At 42.8% G+C, this 18901-nt stretch overlaps 3 protein-coding genes across 4 annotated transcripts; 1 reads left to right on the forward strand and 2 right to left on the reverse strand.

Annotated features, from left to right (window-relative positions):
- Nucleotides 1-2045: 2045 nt before the first annotated feature.
- Nucleotides 2046-8062, reverse strand: zgc:194990 (uncharacterized protein LOC568410 homolog). The gene is made up of 10 exons (XM_034571083.1): nt 7876-8062; nt 6008-6099; nt 5823-5921; nt 5634-5741; nt 5385-5543; nt 4031-4171; nt 3777-3828; nt 3474-3500; nt 3150-3176; nt 2046-2902 (listed from the first exon to the last, which is right to left on the reverse strand). The coding sequence occupies exons 2-10, from the start codon at nt 6068-6070 to the stop codon at nt 2343-2345; spliced, it is 1236 nt and encodes a 411-aa protein (XP_034426974.1). The 5' UTR covers nt 6071-6099; nt 7876-8062; the 3' UTR covers nt 2046-2342.
- A 2105-nt stretch (nt 8063-10167) lies between these two features.
- si:ch211-250n8.1 lies at nt 10168-16269 on the forward strand. Of its 2 annotated transcripts, none has more exons than XM_034571082.1 (17): nt 10168-10210; nt 10357-10545; nt 10738-10845; nt 11014-11089; nt 12028-12184; nt 12313-12358; nt 12498-12556; nt 12700-12735; nt 13454-13506; nt 13612-13744; nt 14428-14642; nt 14997-15042; nt 15226-15291; nt 15412-15471; nt 15575-15660; nt 15876-15970; nt 16048-16269. In XM_034571082.1, exons 2-17 carry the CDS (start codon nt 10437-10439, stop codon nt 16080-16082), a joined length of 1380 nt encoding a protein of 459 aa, XP_034426973.1. In that variant the 5' UTR covers nt 10168-10210; nt 10357-10436; the 3' UTR covers nt 16083-16269. The 2 variants fall into 2 exon arrangements, with proteins under 2 accessions (XP_034426973.1, XP_034426972.1); XM_034571081.1 differs by having other exon boundaries at nt 10180-10205; nt 10352-10545.
- Nucleotides 16187-18283, reverse strand: LOC117753173 (histone H3.3A). The gene is made up of 4 exons (XM_034571085.1): nt 18160-18283; nt 17274-17411; nt 17018-17171; nt 16187-16920 (listed from the first exon to the last, which is right to left on the reverse strand). Exons 2-4 carry the CDS (start codon nt 17399-17401, stop codon nt 16792-16794), a joined length of 411 nt encoding a protein of 136 aa, XP_034426976.1. The 5' UTR covers nt 17402-17411; nt 18160-18283; the 3' UTR covers nt 16187-16791.
- Between the last annotated feature and the right edge of the window lie 618 nt (nt 18284-18901).

Here is an 18901-nt window from a genome sequence, read left to right on the forward strand (position 1 = left end):
GTCTCTGTATGTTGTCGACCCATCCAGGGTTAACCCCACCTCAACTGGGATTGGCTCCAGTTTACCCTTTGGCCCTTTAAAAGGATATGCGGTATAGATGGACTAAAGTCCAGCCTAAACAAGTAGTTGTGAAAGTGCTCTGAGATTCTCTGTCTATATGTTAGTTATATTTTGGGTGTGGGTGTGATATTATGCGACCAAAAAAAAACAAAAGTCAACTGATACAAGTGTAAATAAAAGGAGAGGAGGCTGTTTTGTTCTTCTGGCATGTCTGTTACACACTGTGGCCACTGTTTTGCATTCATTGTAACATTTCTACAACTTTCACTGTTGCACCTGAGACTGTTTCATCCCACGTTTTCCTTCCAGGAGGAGAATCCCTCTGTGTTAGACTGCCCTCCTTCTGTCAGTTTAGATCTGCCAACACACGCTGGGGCTTTACACAGCCCAGCACGGGTCAGTAATCTGACTGCGGTTCATTAATCCAAAGTGACCCTTCTCCGCTTGTCTCCTGTCCCCCCCACCCGTCTGTAAGAAACGCTTTGTGTGCAATCAGCGACGTGTTTTTTGACTCTTTCAGGATGAACTCGCCAAATCTTCAACCCATGTTTTGTCTGAAAGCTTTCTGACCTGCATGAAGGTTTGGCTTCGTGTTTGTGGCGGATGCTGTACACATTAAATTTTCAGCTGTCCTGAGGGGAGGAGAGCACGGAGGTGGTGTGTTTGGGACTTGGTTCATAGATTTTTATGATATTAAAATGTGATAAAGCTTTCTCCCAGCATATTTCATACTTTTGAAAAGATTTTTATCCAAGCGGATTGACTTAAATGAATTAAATGCCAAATATAGAAAGATGTTATACGCTCATTTCCTACTGTCAAGCTAAGGGCATGGTTATGATCTCAAAACTCGATTTGATACAACATGCTTTTGCGTTTCAGATGTTTAATGGTGTTTCCTGTGTGTTTACCATTGTATTTTGCATTTTGAGTGGATTAACATTTCAATGAGAGCTTGTTTTTAAAAGAAACGGTATGTAAAGACAGAAAGATTGTATTTGCTTCAATGCATGTCCTACTGTGTTTTGGGCTTGAATTTAGATGAAAATGCTTTTGTAAAACATTTTGAGAGGATTTTTGTTAAGAAATAAAGATACATATAAGTGAATTTCACCAAAAACAGACTTTTTGTACTTTTGATTCAACATGTATCATTTACTCTTAAGCAGCTGATCTCATCTTTTTTGCATTGGGTCTTTTTAGTTTTAATGCAGTGCCGTTGCACTTCAAGATGTGGAATTAAAAGATGAATTCATATCTAAATGATGTGTGAAGACAAGAAGGAGCATTTACAGTTCATTTATTCAGATGTTTATGAGAGGGGAAAAAACATCTTTACAAATTTAACGCTTAAACAAAAGCACAGCTGCAAAAACAAGCTCATGCCTGACAAATAGGAAGCTTAAAAACCAAGAAGTGAGAATTATCCCTCAACATGCGTCTCCACTGGATGTTCCTGCACGTTTATGTTCCTGCACGTGTCGGCATCAGCTGCACTGAGCCCCTTTCAAATCTTATTTACCAGTGAAAAAACGTTTTTACAGCATTTAAAATAGTCTTTACATTACAAAGAGTCAAATACTGTATAGCTGCTTTCAAACATGCACTGAACTCTGGAGAATTTTTTTAAATGTCAGAGTGAGATGCTCCAGAGTTTCTGCACAGTTTCCCCCACCAGGCCCCCTAGTAAAAACCCTGGAGAATGGAAGGATGTGCCCATGTGGAGGAGAGGAGAGGAGCAGGGGATCCTGGAGGAGGAGGAGTCACCACAAGGGAGTTGGTGTGTTGGAACATGCGAAGGATGCAAAAATGAAAAAACAAAACAAAAACAAAAACAAATATCTCAGTCTAAAAAAGCAGTGCCACCTACGTAGAAGACACCTTCGAAGAAGTCAAGGGATCTTTTGGTGATAAGGGCCGACCCCCGGTGTCGATGTGCTGTAACGTCCCGCCTCTTCCTGCTGCACCCCGCCCCCCTCACCTGAACGCTCTGTGTGGTGGTGAGAATCTCCTGCTGATTACTTCATGTGTGAAAGACAACCTTTTGTCCAATTCTGCGGACATTCTCCAGAGTCCATGTCTGAAAACGGCTAATGTCTCCATGAAGGCAGAGGAACAGAACGTGCAGAATAACGGTTCTTGGTCCTGTTCTCACAGAGCAGCCCGCAGAGACACGTTTGGGGTCTAGAACCAGCGCACGAGATTCAAATGGACTAAATGACTGAAAGCACGGACTCTGTGGGCTGCTGGGGATCAGGACGGAGAAGTGGTGGCTGTGTGATTCAGGTCCAGAGGCAGGGCCCGGGGCAGAGGCACGGCTGCCTGACATCTGCAGGCCTGACCACCAGGTCGTTCACCACCTCCACAGTCCCGAAAACCGGGTACAGTTCCTCTGCGAACCTCTCGTTGAAGGTGTACAGGTGCGAGCGCTTCTCCGCGTCATAGAAGGACAGCTGGCCCTGCTCATAGTCCAGGTACACCCCGACCCTCCTGGGCACCGAGCTCTGCGGCAGCGAGGTGGCGGGCACCGTCAGGGCTTTCAGATCCGAGCCCCTCTCCAGCCGCAGGGTCAGGTAGCCCGTTACTGTGTTGAGCGAGCGGAAGCCCTGCCTCACGGCGGACGCCTTGGCGACCCCCAGCCGCCAGTCCCGCTCGCCCACGTCCACCTCCCAGTAGTGGCGTCCGGAGGTGTAGCCCTCCTGGCCCGTGGCGCACCACCAGCCGTTGAAGCGCCGCCGGCACCGCGGGGCGTCGCGGCGCTCCAGGCCGCAGCGCATGCGTTTCTCATCACTGGAGATGATGAGGTCTGGGTTGGCGGAGTCCGAGTCCAGGGTGACGTCCTCTGTGGCGTTCCAGAAGAGGACAGAAAGATGATACACACATGGGTCAGATATTAGAGTTTGATGAAGCAATGAAAAGAGGTGATTCCCCTATAGATTATCTTTTTATTTTTTTTAATACATGCAGCTTTACTGCTTCCAAGTTAGGATCCATGCTAGTCTACAATTAAAATAGGAAAATATACAAACACAAGGAACAGAAAAATATTAAATTAAAGTAAATTATTTCAGTGGAAACTGTTTTCTTACCTGCTGCATCGCAAATCCAATTCCACACTGGAGGAAAAAAGAAAGGACATCACTCTAATCAATATCTTTATATTTACATATTTAAATCTTGTAAATTTATACATATATAGATTAAATGACTATATGAAAGAGGTCACTTATGGGGACAATCCCACAGAGAATCATAACCTGACTCAGCAGTTCTTTTTTTTCTCTATCACATTAGAGTTACAACAATCAGTAACATGTTGTGACGATATACACTGTGATTTACTCTAGATTTGAGATAATCTCCAGTCGACCGATTAATCAAGAATGGAAACAGCACGGAGGATTTTCACTCACCGCTGTGGGGGATGTAGCGGACGGCGTCTGAAAGAAGAAAGCGATCATTCAAGTGATTCATTCATCAGTCTTATCCTTCCAACAGTCTTTAATCATGTATCAATACTGATTAGTTTTAATGAAAGGGATTCATCAAGTGTCACTCCTGCTAAAACCACTGATTCAGGTGATAGGGCAATTCTAGTGTATTGTTATCAATAACAACATCAGGTTGGAATGAATGACTTTCTTATCATTAGTTTGATTTTAAGGTGGAGTTTATTCATCTTTAACACTTTCATTATCTGTCATAAATCCACTCACCAGTACTCTGGCTCCTCTGCTTTCTCACCAGCCACTGCTTAGTCACATCCTCCTACACACAAACACACAGGAGTTGAACAATACCTGCAGGTTATGTAGCATACATACAACATACATACTGATCTGACCATCAAATCCAATTCAAAACTCATCCCATTGGTAACGACCTGAATCAGAGAGCAAAAGCACCCAATTCAAAAAATAATTATACAGCACAATCTAATCAGGGGAAATACTGAGACCGACGTCCACACCTTCACAGGGCTGTCCGCGTTCAGCACGGACAGCATGACCAGCTCCATGGCAGGGAGCAAGTTGGGGAGACGACCCCTCTTCCACTGGAACTCCAGGTCGTCGAGCATCATGAGCACCGGCTCGCCTGGCCAGACGGTGGGCTAGACAGAAGACGTGACAGAGGACAAGCGTTAATCAGGGTTCAGGTTATTCATTAAGATCTCATTTTTACTATCTGACTTCTACAGATAGGCGAGCCGAGCCTAGGAACAGTGCAGTATACCACATAGCAGATACAGATCATTTACACAATAGACGATGGCCCTCCATTCGGATAAAGTGAGATCAAATAAAACTGTGGACACTTCGGATGTTTAGCCATTAATTAACATGGATACATTTCATTTTAGGCTCAGCTTGACATGAAGCCAGAAGTGTCTTAGTTACATTTCCCCCATTATTAATTCTTCGTATGTGTTAATACGATGGAATCTTAATCGTTTCATTAATCCATTCTTTTGCCCTTGGAACAACAAGGATTCTTTCAGTTTTGCAATATGAGTCTTGGGGCCGTGATCAGACTAACTTTTAAAATACTGAATTTGCTTTTTGTTGTATTAGGTATCAATGTTCTGTCACCAAGGAGATAACATGTGGGCGCTATGATAGATCTGAGCTGAGCCAATTCCCCAATATTTCAGATATTTCACACCAGAATCCGTAAACCAGGGACCACTCCCAGATCATGTGCAAGTATGTACCCAGCTCATTCATTACACTTCCGATAATTCCATTTCATGCAGTCTAGTTGGTGTCCAGTAATATCTGTGTATCCCCTACTCGACAAACCCCAACCTCTGTCAACCAGACGTAGCCATGCACACAAAAATGTTAGAAACAATAGAAGCTGGTAGTCGAGCGAGCTTCAAAGCCTGCAATAGCTCGCTGCAGCAACAAGAGGGAGGTAAATTACAAGATGAATCTAAACAAGTCATATCAGATCCTTTAAGGACTGAACGCTGTTCTGAGATGTGAAAAGAAATCTAATTTCTGTAGAGCTGCAATAACCTCCACCAAGGAGGTTATGTTTACGACTGCGACGATTATTTGTGCAATTTGGGGCAGATCCAAATAAAATCCAGATCATGTGAATTTAAATGTGGTTTCATAAGGAGACTGTTGGCCTTGGTCAAGCCCTGGTCATCTTGCTTGTCCGACGCCAGGATATTACAAGTATGATGGGATGACTGTCAAGGGCAGGGCTTAATCATCTTAATCAGATGCAAGGAGGGAACTGGGTCAGACTTTAATCACCAACCAGCTACCCAGTTAATTGGCACACATTATCCCCAACATACACCATTGTATAGTCACCTGAGGCCTGCTTTTAATCCCCCGTGTCCAGTCCATAATGACTCTTTTGTGGGGCCCCATGTCGCACTCCCCTCCAGCCTCCAGCATGCCGAGGAGGTGACCCTTCCAGTCTTTCTTCTCTGGCTTTTCACACTGGTAGTCCGACAGTATGACCCTCGGCTGAACGAGAAGAAAGCAGACATTTATGCAGAAGCAGACAAACATAGTTGTTTAAGTGATGTTGGGTTAGAAAACACATGTGGTCTGTACCTGCACTCTCTTTTCTAAAACAGCGGCCCATTCCACGATAAAATCGCGACACACACTGGGTTGCCAGATGTCCTCACTGGTCCAGATGTGGCTGAGGACGTTTGACCTCTGGGATAAAGACAGATACAAGTGAGAGCCTGTGATCTTGTGTGACAGCAAGAAAACAAAGAGAGGAGGAGACAAGCTTACCTGGCAAATTTTATTGAGCTCCCGAGCCAATTCCATTATAAACAACTGACTTTCCAACGGCAGCTCCTTCTTCTCAAGTTTGACCCGCTTACGGGACTCCTGGGGCAAAGTAACAGAATAAAGTATTTGGGAAATAGAGTTGTAGAAATGCGGCACTTGCAGCAAATACAGTTGTGTAGCCGTACCTTGAGTCGGATCTTGAGCTTTTTGGCCGGCTCGATAAGGAACTGCAGGCAGTCCTTTATCATGCTGGCAGCTGGGGAGCGAGGCCGATGCCCTGTGGGACGATAATAAAAAGAGCTTTAGTACGCTGGCACTCGCTCTGTGAAGTGTTTGGGCAGAGCTGCAGCTGACTGGGCTCCTGCCGCCCACACAAATCGATGAGAGAGCAGAAATCGGTCATTTATGAGCGATGGCAAAAAATGTCCGAGTGCGTAGAGAGAGAGCGAAGCACTGCAGAACTTTCCTCATCACAGCTCTGCACCTGAAGTCCACAGAGGAACTCATTATCCCAGATACCCACACATGCATATACTGTAGAGAGATGAGTGAAGAGAGACCACCCACACACACCACACACAACCACAAAGTGATCATCAAGCAGAGGAACAATGCAGAACCAGGCAAAAAAATATATTGCACATTAACAGGATTTCCTGACGTGTGTGGGACGATGCGTCTTGATCATGGCCTTGAAATTGGAAATGTTTTCCCCCGAGGAAATGTCAAACAGCATCAGCACAGAGCACTTTTAAAACGTAGTGGGTGTGTGTGTGTGTGTGTGTGTGTGTGTGTGTGTGTGTCTGTGTGTGTGTGTGTTTGTGTGCGGGGGAGAATTCTTGGACCAGTGTGCTGTTGATTCAGCATTCCGCCCCTGCACACCACTTTGACGCTCTGAGGGGATTTGCTGTGTGATGTAGGGGGGCGGCAGCTGAGCCAAAAGGATGCTGCTATTGACTTTCCAAGGACTGAAGAGAATCTAGTATAAAAAACTGCATCAACCATAAAGCTGAAAGTTTACATAGTATAGAGGAATTAATTATTTCTTGTAATGGTATTTCTTCTTGGACTTTCCCTATGTCGATGACGGTTGACTTTATACTAACTGGTTTTTAAAACATAGGATCCATTGCACGTTTGAAGGTCTTCTTCCGCACTGGTTAGATCATAAGATTCAATGTTAGCGAACACCAGCAGATTTCAAGGACATTTCATCCGTTGTGTACCTTGGATTCATCGGGTGTTTGGACCTTCTCAAGACACCCTCTGCTAAGGCAGCCCCACCACAGGCTGATGGAACCTGGGTATGTGTCTCTTAAAATCTCGGGGCTCAGTTAGAGTCTTTCCTCCAGATCCATTGACTGCAGAACCTCCTCTGAGTTCTTTTAGATTCAAATAAATACGTCAGAAGAAATGTCCAAAAGGGTCCTTGTCAACAACAGCCCCAGACAAGTGCTGGGGAATGAGGGGAACGTGTAGAGCTGTGCCACTGAGCCTCTTAACTAAGATACCGTGTGGTTACATTTGAAAACAGAGTTCGAGGGGAACTATACCCCCTGCGTGACTTCTCTGTTGGATTTGTGAGTACAAATTCACTGCTGGCTGCGTGGGGGGTTTATTTTTGGCAGCGGAGGCAAAGGGTGGAGGTGGCAGAGGAGCTGTGAGTGTGGTGGAGAGGAGCTGGAAGATTAGAGGAAATCCTGGATTACCACCAGGGCCACTTCTGTACATGCACAGGTAGTGTCTTTCTATATCAGGAGGGAGTGACCACACAAATAATCCTGGCACACGTTAGAGCCAGCAACATAAACAGAGATGTGCTCTTTTTATACTTGCATGAAGCCACGTTGAAATGCATCTATACACATTTGAGGTTCATTCTCTAAAGTGTGAAAAAGAACAAGAATTAATCACAAGCCTTGTTTTATTGTGAGAGAGACACATTATTTGATTTAATTTGCCCTTTGCAGCAGCACCACTAATTTCCTCTGTTGAAACCACACCGATGTTTTAACAATTACTATTATATTATGATATTGAAATCAACTCTGACCTTGTTATTGGTGAATATTCCTTCCCGCTGACAAACTTTGCGCAGCTCCTCCGAGATGTTATTATTGATGGTTGCTGCTGTTCCACGAGCTGGTTGATCAGAGCTGCTCCATCCTCGTGAGGCTGCTCCTCTTCATCGCAGCTCAACTGCGGCAGCACGAAGCGCGCGCTCTTATCTCCGCCGCCCATGCTGCAGTGTGACAGGCGATCCGCCAGAGGTCGCTGTTGCTTAGCTGGAAGCTACGAGGGTGACACTGAGGATTCTTGGTTATCTTTGAATATTTATACCTATAACAACAACAACAATAAGAAGAAGAAGAAGAAGAAGAAGAAGAAGAAGAAGAAGAAGAAGAAGAAGAAGAAGAAGAAGAATATTATTAAAAACATAGTAACCTCAAAGAGAGCCACATTTGAGGGATCCCTCTCACAGGACTGACAGAAGGTCAAGAGATGCAACGTTTAACTGAGAACATTAAAACAATCCTTAGAAGAAAATATTTATACATTATTATTATTATTGGGTTATGTGGAAGGCCAAAGATTCAGTCTGTTTATTTCCTGTTCTAACAAAATCTAGTCAAATCTTAAATTGCATGACAAAGTCAAGATTCTGACAAGATTAATGTCAGAATATAAATCTATATCCTATCTATCTGTCATAAATTAGTCAATGTTCGTGATTGTTATCAAATTATGTTTGTGATATAGTCAAGCAACAAAATATGCATAGATTTTTTTAGTTTAGTGTCTTTATCAAACATGATTGATAATGTGGGACAGCATGCTTTGGGTCTGGGACAGTCATTGAAGCTCTTTTAATGTGGGAAATATATATGTAGAGACTGAAGTAAAACACTGATAAACCAAAGACATGTAGCATATATGTTGTCAGACAGGAGTTAATGGTTTATACCGTCTGACCCTGTCTGTTTAAATTGATTGTCTGGTTAGTTAACTAGCACATAATCAGTTTGCTCTCTAGGAGAGAGATGAACCAAACAGCACAGAAGAGTCTGTCCTGTGATCTGCAGCCATTGGTTTCATCAAACATGTGGAGAAGACAATGGGCTGATCAATGATGATGAGTCTCTCACCTGTGAGGACTGTTCCCAATAGAACTACTGAATAAATAGTCTGTTACTGTTGCTTGCTTTTGATTGAATTTAAATTGATTTTCTAAAAATGTGACACACCTTTAATGTGTTAAATTATCTTTATAGTTTCTTTATTAGGCTATAGGGTTCTTTATGAAAAAATTGAACATTTGTAAATCAATATGAATTAATGACATTTCTATGAATAAAATACATTTCTTTCTGTCATTGCATAATCCTTTTTAAAAACTGGTAATACTGACCTTTTCATGCCTATAGTAAGGTGATTTTTTAAAAAGCCTAATACAAAGAACACTCAAAGCTGTGTCATGTCTCCTCTGAGTATGATATCTCCATTCTTTCTGCTGGTGTGGTTATAAAAACATCTTTTTGATTACAGAAAGATACAATATGTTGATCTAATGTGTAAAACAGATATGGGAATAAGTCACAGCAGTCAGAATTGCCAAAAATTTCCCATATTACCCAAATTCACACTATATGATAAACCCCTATATCAAGACTGACGGTACCATTTGTTACCTAGACAGTAAATCATTTTTTTCACATATAGACATCTAATAGATACATGAAGATATGAATTGTATGTATGTATGAAATACTCTGTATAATAAATATTTTATATTGTAGGCTATTATATGTTATAACCCATGTTAATTATGTATTTATATCATAAAGGCACCTTTATTAAAACAACAAATATACAAAATTATAGAGGCTTATATATTTTTTCTTTTAATTTTAAAGATACAGGTCTATCATGCATATTTATATATGAGGGTTATGTCTAAGTATGTATCATACATACACAAATATAATAGTTTTAGATGGGTTTGACATATATTTAAATGTATGACATTTTTCCAATGTCTAATATGTTTTACCAATATGCCATAGCCTATATATGGACATATATTAACAATCCTCGACTATTCCAAACATGCTGCAGTGCTTTCTTTGGTTCCAGAATAATAATAATAATAATATTAATAATAATAATAATGAAGTTTGTATTTTACACGGAGTCTTTGAAAGCAGCACGGGTGTTTGTAATGTCAGAAGGTGGACAGCAGATGTCGCTACAGTCAATAAACACCATATGTGGAGCGTCTCAAAGCCACTGTACTCACATAGGTCCAAAAACGTGTGTTTGTTTGTGTGTGCTCCCTCTGGCTGTCTGTGTCGTGTGTGTGTGCGTGTGTGTGTGTGTGTGTGTGTGTGTGTGTGTGTGTGTGTGTGTGTGTGTGTGCGCGCTCCCTCTGGCAGTCTGTGTCATGTGTGCCTGTGAGTGTCATGTGTGCGTGTGAGTGTGTGTGCGCGCTCCCTCTGGCAGTCTGTGTCATGTGTGCGTGTATGTGGCACGTGTGCGTGTGAGTGTGTACAGTGGAATGAGAAGGTGTGTCTCGGCATGTGTGTGTGAGTGAGAGGTAGGCGACACGGAAGTGTGATGACAGCGCGTGCGGCTGAGATGACACGAGCGTCCCTGAGCATCAGATCAGTCCACAGCTGCTCAGACAACATGGCCCCCAAAGACCCTCTGCTCTCCTCTCTGAAAGGTAACTGCATCACATTGTTGCATCGTGACCAAACAAGCTCGTTCGCTCAGCCTGACAGCCGTTTCCTTTTATTCCCTTTAACATTATCTCATAAAACATCTTCAGTGAGCATCTGTCGTGTGCAGCAGTGTCGATGTGTGAAATGGCGCTGATGAGGCTGATTGCATCTGAAAAAGGTTTTCTTCCACCCAGTGTGTGTCCTGAACCTGCAGTCCCATGGAGACACGGTGACGGACAGCAGCCCTCACCTCGCCTCCTGCTGCGAGCTCCTGGAGCTGGTCCTCAGGAAGGGGCTCCAACGTCAGTAGGGATTTGTACCACATCACCAGTCCATGTAGAAGTGCCACATTGTCTACCAGTGTATAGAAATGTTTTTGGGGTTTCGGTTTATCAAAGGATTGTGATTGTCACGTTAAAACAGAAATATGACAAATCATCAAATGTGTTTTACTTTTTTATTTCCCCCAGAACCAGTTCTCAGTCTGGTACACAGAGACTACTGGCAGTGTTTCAGCCAGCTCCTCCACCAAGACGCCTGTGGCAGGTAACATCACCATCCTGCTTACACTGACTGATCCAGAGTAAATATTCAACAATATTGTGATAACTCTACTAGAGCCTTGGGCGGGTGGTGGCTGCATTACAGTAGGTAATGTATTAGGACGACTTAAAGGGATAGTTCACCCAGAAATAAAAAATGAATGAATTTGCCTTTTTGGGTGAACTATCCCTTTAAAGGGGAACAAATATTGAGAATAAAGTTTTAATATTACGAGAAGAATCATAATGTTATGAGAAAATACATTTGTAGAATTAAGATGCAGTACTACAAGAACTAACGTGTAAATTTACAAGAATAAAGTCGTGATATTATGATAAAAAAATCATAAATATAAGAGAATAAAGAAAGAAAGAAGCACACTGACTTGGAGTTAATTGTCTCTCTTGTGGAGGAGGAAATAGTTAGTAGTGGTCGACTATTGTTGGTTACATCTGTGCGATATTTATTCTCGAAATCTTAGATATATTTTCCCTTTAGGTGGCGCTTATATACGCTAATAATACAATTCTGATATAGCATATAAAAAAATTGCCCGTGATTCCTAGGATGTCGTTATGAAACCCTTATGACAACTAAATGCAATTGCGGCTTGATATTTATTTTTTAACCATAAACTTATTGTATAATTGTTATAAACAACTATGAATAAAATGAAAAAATTAATATGTAGAACTTACATAAACATAATTTTATTTTACGTTTATACATATTTTTTATACTGTGAAATAAAAGTTTTTATATAGGCTAACCTAAACAGTGATATGCCTGCGAAAGCCTCATACCAGCCTATTTTAATTTCCAATCAATATATCGGTTAGGCTCTAAGCTCGACGCTGTAATAGACATCGCTCTCATGAAAACAGCACGGCATCAAACTGTGTTAAAACCCGATGTCTCTGCTGACGTGTGTGCGTGTACAGGCTGTCTTCTCTGTCCCTGGCAGTGGAGCAGACCAGAGCTTGCAGGAAGCTTCTCTCTGCTCAGGGCCGGGGCCGCTACCTGCTCCGCCTGGCCCTCAGCCGCAAGGCCCTGCCGCAGTTCATCACACACCTGCTGCACACATCCAGAGTCCTAGAGGTCAGACGTGTGGGCCACATGCTGCATTATATTTAGAGATCGATGCTGTTTTTCTGGTGCTGACTTGGAAAGGTGTCCACGTGCCCTGGAAAATCCTCTGTCTCTCTCTCTCTCTCTCTCTCCTCTAGTGGTACAGCCCGGCTTTATCAATTCTCAGGAATGAGGAATTTGTGGGTGAGGCTTTTTTTGGTACTCTATCTAATTTGTTTAGGCTTAAAACTATGGCTCAAGCAAAGCTGAGGTTGTTCTTGTCATCGCTGCCATTTGGCATCAGCCACAGCCTTTTAAAGGGGCCCTGTTGTCCTTCTTCCAGAGCCATTCATGTCCCTGCTGCTCGTCCTCTCTCACATGGACTTCCAACTGGACATGGAGGTCAGAGAAACCAGATTTCCCCCCAAATTATAACTTTCACTACTTTAATGCCAACTATCATTTTGTGAAAGCAACTATTCTTTCAAATAACCTTGAAATTGAACAACTCTACATTAACGATCACCTCTGGTCTCTCCATGCAGAATTGCAGTTTTCTGGACGAGAGCTGTCTCCCACCGGTAAGAAACAGTAATGAGTAGAAAGTGCATTCCCTGCTAAATCACAGTGTGAATGGTGAGTTGCTGAAAATGCTTTGCTGCGTCATTTAAAAATGAGAAAATACAAGAGAAGAAGTACAAAAATGTGTTATAAGCAGAGTAGATGAAAGCACAGTGTCTTCTGTTCCCTTCCGATCTGACCGAAGTGCTGAGGTGAAATATGATCGTAGACCGACGATATTCGCTCCGTATTCGTGTACGTGAGACTGTGCCCCAAGAGGCTCATATACACTCCCATTATAAAATCTAGAAATGTAAGAAAAACCATAAAACCTAATGTCCAATTTTTCTGAAATGGTACAAGATATCAAAAAATTCTAAAAAGTTCTAAAACCCTGACTAGCTGAAAGTCTGTGGACCTGTTTGAAGGAACACAACGTGTGAAGAACTAGATACAATTAGAACGCTCGGCTTTCTCCATTAATTTGAATGACAGGTTGTAGTAGTTGAAAAAATTTAAATAAAAGCAAGAATTATCCGGAAGGACCTGGATGTTTTGATTCATGAATGATTGAAATCGCACTAAATCACACAATTGTTTTGTAATTAGTCAGGATGTCAGTGCTACATTACAGTAATATCATAGTGGCCCTGGTAACCTTAATATCCATGGAAAGTTCACTGCTGTGAGATAACATAATTTGGACTCTGATCATTGTGTACTGTATGTTTTTATTAGGTGTGTGAAATATACGAAGTAGTGCCCTGTCGGGAAGTAGGCATGGTGCTGAGGTTTGTATCTTCCACCCTGCAAAAACATGTTTTCCCCTTGTGTATGTCCACTCTGATAAACATCAGTCCAGGCTGATGCATCATGTCCCTCTGTCCACATCTCAGGTATCTCAGCGGGCGTGTCTTTGTCCTCGGCCTGACGCCTGGCAGTCAGGCTCACGTCGACAAGGTCGTCCGTCCCGGTGACATCATTGATGAGATCAATGGGACCTCGCTGAGGAATTCCAAGTGTGGACAGGTCAGTGTCATGTTTCCTCTTCATGTCAGCACAGTGCTGATTCGAACAACAGCCTTATATTTGTTCGAACACATAAACAAGAAGAAAGACACACAGAGAAGACAGACGGACAGATGTGAACGCACGAAGGCGCAAATGTATCGCGTCCAAACATCTCATTATAGATCAGAGAGCCTATAACACACACACAGCCTGTCTTCAACAGCCATATGGCCCAACACCACATGTTGTAACTGATATAATGTATATTTATTATTATTATCATAAACCACATAAATGCAATACTCACTCGGAGATTGGACTCTTTGGACTTTGATCTTTTTCACTTTCCCATGTGCCTCAGTGGCTGTTTGATTTTGAGTTAAAAGTTTGAGTTTTACATTTCACATTTATAGGAGAAATAGCCAAAGCTAAAAAGAAGTTTCCCTGATTCTCCTGTTTGATTTGTGGCACCACTAACTCTTCATTTCATCTTTATTATTTCATGTAGTTTGGTGAAAAGCCAAATCTGAATTCCAATCAAGTTCAGTCTGAGGACAGTGAGAAAATGAAATGAGCCTATAATTGTTTTCATAATTCAAAAAACAAAACATGCTACCCTCTCAATTGGGCGTTCGTGTCCTGCCGTGTTATTACAAGAAGTTGTCACACACATATGAATCATTTCTTCATTTCTTTCCCAGGCAGGTGTGGTTCTGTCACGGCTGAGGAGCTGCCCCCTCACCATCCGTATCCTGCGATGGAGGGCCCATGATGGGACAGTGTACCGGCCTCTCATCAAACTCCTGCGGGCCCTGAGGACGGAAAACCCCACGCTGCAGCTGGATCGCGCTCCTTCCCCACAGTCTGTCCCCCAGGACCAGAGGCCTCCCCCGACACAGTGTCTCAAAGAGGGAAGGCGAGTTTGTGTCCACTGTCCAACATTAATTACGAACAGGTTTTTCCCATGTGCAGTTTTGCGTGGACGCCAATAATGCAACTATTGACATTGCAGTATACACAAGTTGCTAAGAGAATATTCCATGACTATAATATCAAACAGCTTGGTATCTGACATACATGTTGACATCGCAAAATGTTATGAAAACTCCAATAGGACCTAATAATGCAAATGAAGACATGTACAGAGTATGAGCATATTCAGGTTCAGGTATTCAGAAAGTACTGTTTCTCATTATTGGTTTAACCAGGTTAATATCAGAATATTGCTGCACATGTATTTATAAGTCGCTGACCTACTTCTCCTCTACAGGATTGTATACATTCTGCAGTTCTTGGGAAAAGCAAATATTGGAACGGTAATTATTAAATTTTTACACTAAAATCTTATATTAAATCTTACAATAAAATTTTAATTATGTTTTTACATAAAAACATATATATTCACAATTTAACATGTTAAAACGTATATGTACAGTTTAATATATCCATGTACTTGTCTATCCAAATGTGTGGTGTCTAATCTGTTCGTCTTTCCTTAGTTTGGAGGCAAGGAGGTGCTGCAGCATGCAATTCAACAAGTGTTGCAGAAAAACCTGCCCAGCAAGGTAGAGAAACAACACCTCTGCCCGAGGGGATAATTAACCTGTAGTGGACGTTGGATTTTACTATGTTCTGTCAACACCTACAATAAGCCATCAACATTCACTGTGTATTTTGTCCTGCAGGAGGTGCTCTTGGATATGAAGGAAACACATTTGACATGCACAGAGAGAAACAGCAAACTGGTGAGTAGATGCATGTGATGTCACAAGAATTGATTTCAAATCAGCATTTTTTGGGGGCTACAATTTCTCCTGCATATACACGCTGTCTGTTATCTTGTGTCAGGAGCTGTTTGAGCATCACTATCCAGAGATTTCATGTGTTGGGAGATACGGTCGACATGACTACACAATATTTGCCTTCTGCGTGGCGTAAGTCAACATTTGCATACCATTATTTCTATTTACACCAGGAAAACCATATGATCCAAATGTTTGTCATCCATCCACCACACATCCTTGTTAATCTGCTGCAGTTTAGGTCAACCCCCCCATTTTAGATGCGTGCTTACGCAATACCCAAGCCCCCACAGCTCTGCTGTCATTGGCTGGACGTCATCTAAGCATGCGATTGGCTCTTTTCACAGAGACTCCCCAGAAACCCCTCAGTCTTCAGGCTTCTGCTGTGTGGTGCTCAGAGCCAGCTCCATCAAGCAGTGTGAAGAGATGGTCTGCCGTATAGGTGAGAGATTATGCAAGTCCTCACTACTGAGATTATACAGGTTCAGAGACATTAAAATAGATGTCTTCTCCTTACAGCTACTGGCTTCAAGCACACGGAGTGGGTTGTATGACAACTGGGGCCAAATCTTATTCCCACATGCTATTGTAAATAAATGTATATAAAAAAATGTACACGTCTGGATGACACATTTAAATTGACTACAGCACACAGGACTTTCTACTCATAAAGACCTTTAATAGAAAGACATGTGACATTTTCATAAATAGTATTAAATGTAGCTGCCAAGATTTTATGTTGGAAAACACGTAAAAAGCAGTCCAGAAAAATACAGAGGGGTCTGCCATGCTCCTGGTCAAAGAGCGCAGGGCATCGACTGGTGGTCAACACCCCGGCACTACAGTGAGACTTGTAGAGCAAGACATGCTGGCATTTTGTTGGAAATGGTAGATGGGTTAAGACACCCTGGACCCCCATGGAAGATGTGAAGAAATCACCTTTGCTTTAAAAAGAACCATATCCTCAGAAGGAGCCTGTTACCCACACAGAACCGGGAGGAGGGGATGAGTTATATGGTGGCTATAACATGTAATGACAACCCATGATGGTATACATAGATATTCCTACTGCACAACACTTCCAACTACCCAAAGTGTAATCAGGCTTGTGGACTGGTCAATGTATTGTCTCAAATCTAAAATACGATACAAAATTCAAAAAGAAAGTCTTTTTAAAAAATGTCAAAGAAATAAAAATGTCCACAAAAATGGTTAAGTATGATAAATAGTATCATTTGTCACAACAATGCTGCCGACGGCCACTTAGGCCCTCTCTCCTCTTATCCTACGGGCCAGCTGGATGTCTTTGGGCATGATGGTGACACGTTTGGCGTGGATGGCGCACAGGTTGGTGTCCTCAAACAAACCCACCAGGTAAGCCTCACTGGCCTCCTATTTAGAGGAGAAAGAATAGAAACAGATTAGCTTCAGGTCTAGAAACTACTGCACATGTATGTAGCACCAGTGGGGTAACCCCATGTTTATTTACCTGAAGAGCTCCAATGGCGGCGCTCTGGAAGCGCAGATCGGTCTTGAAGTCTTGGGCGATTTCCCTCACCAGACGCTGGAAGGGCAGCTTACGGATGAGGAGCTCAGTGGACTTCTGGTAACGACGGATCTCCCTCAGAGCCACAGTTCCCGGCCTGGACAACAGCAGCAGCATTAGCATCAAGTTCTTCAAAGCGACCACGTTCAAAGATCACATGCCCCATTGGGAAATCAAAGCTAAAAAACACACAACACACCTGTAACGATGGGGCTTCTTCACTCCTCCGGTGGACGGAGCGCTCTTCCTAGCAGCCTTGGTCGCGAGCTGCTTCCTCGGCGCCTTTCCTCCGGTGGATTTACGGGCAGTCTGCTTGGTACGAGCCATTTCGTTTTAGCTAAAAACACAGAAGCCTGTATCAAATCACAGTGACCCGCCGATCCGTCCAAAATGCAACAGAACACCAACGGTGCTACCGGGGTTAGCCGCCTAGCTCGTCGAGGCTAGCACGGTGTCATGAGGGCTCCCCTCCCCCAGGTTGTCTCTACTGGGAGGCGTCAGGGCTGCTCCTGAACGCTTTATAGCGTCAACCGACAAGAATAACCACAACAGCTAATAAATACTACTAAACGCTATGACGAACAATCACCAGTTAAATCGCCGGTGTTCAAGCGCTAATACTGGGATCTGGTTCGATCAGTGGCGGCAGCGTCAAAACACAGCGTCTGGAACAGCCCGGACAGACGAGCCTGTGCTTCGACTTCGCCATTTTCGGTTCATCGTTTCCCCCTCAGACGACATTCAGCTCAGTTCAACCAACATTATGTTACACACACACACACCACTACTAGCTCCGCTGAAATCACCATTTTGAGTCGAGAAAACCAAAGTTCATCCTCTGACCGACTCCGGTTCCGTTTGCCGGGTGTCACTTCTCCTAACTGAAAGAACCGTGGTGTTTGAACACAATCGGCATAGACTCCATTGTTCTATTTATAGCTAACGTTAGCTAGCTGACATGTTAGCCTGCTTCATAAACAATGTCCGTGGACAGAAACACGAGCCACGGACACAATTCACCTTGGCGACCACGACTCCTTTAAACACGCCATCATCGCACACACGAGAATAAATCGGATATTTACCTTTAGGCTGAGTTGATGTGATTAATCACTGAAATGGACAGAGCGTCTGCGTGACCCAATGGAGACGGTGTGTGACGGGGGAGTGCTGAGGCCGGGTATTTATACTCTGATGTGACGTCACAGTCGTAAAATACTAGCCGCTCATTGGTTCACTTTCGAAAGTGGACATACGGTACAACCAATAACATGGAGCGAATTAAATAAAACAAGAATAACCAGCGCCAGCAAAATAACATATTTAACGAGATACAGAACCTCGTGTTTTGATGGCGTGTAATCAAACCTTGACGCCACGCCACGGTCACACCGTGTGACGAAAAATCGATCTTTGAGGTAGTTTTTATCTCCATCTTATTTAGATGACACTCATCTCAATTTGAAGTTGATCTGATGAAAGCCCTGGGACAAATTAATTTTTCACATTTTTCGTCAAAGTAAAAATGTGAAAAATGGCCACTAAATGCAAAATGGCGGGCTTCCTGTTGCGTTTTTCAAATTGCACCTATAGACTTTTTTGTTTGTCTGGTCATGATACACCTGTGTATCGATTTTTGTGAAGATCGGTCAATGTGTACGCGTTCCAGGGGGCGCGGGCGGCGCTGTTGAGCCATTTTGCCATGCCCATTTAAAATTACTCCAGAATACGTAAATTTTCACCACTTTCTAATTTTCTGCAAACTTTAGTAATTAATTGTGCATGTTAAAGCCCTAAAAAAAAAAATTCATTTGCCTGAAGAAAAAA

The sequence above is a fragment of the Hippoglossus hippoglossus genome, chromosome 19 (genome assembly GCF_009819705.1).
Source record: "Hippoglossus hippoglossus isolate fHipHip1 chromosome 19, fHipHip1.pri, whole genome shotgun sequence".
NCBI classification, from domain to species: domain Eukaryota; kingdom Metazoa; phylum Chordata; class Actinopteri; order Pleuronectiformes; family Pleuronectidae; genus Hippoglossus; species Hippoglossus hippoglossus.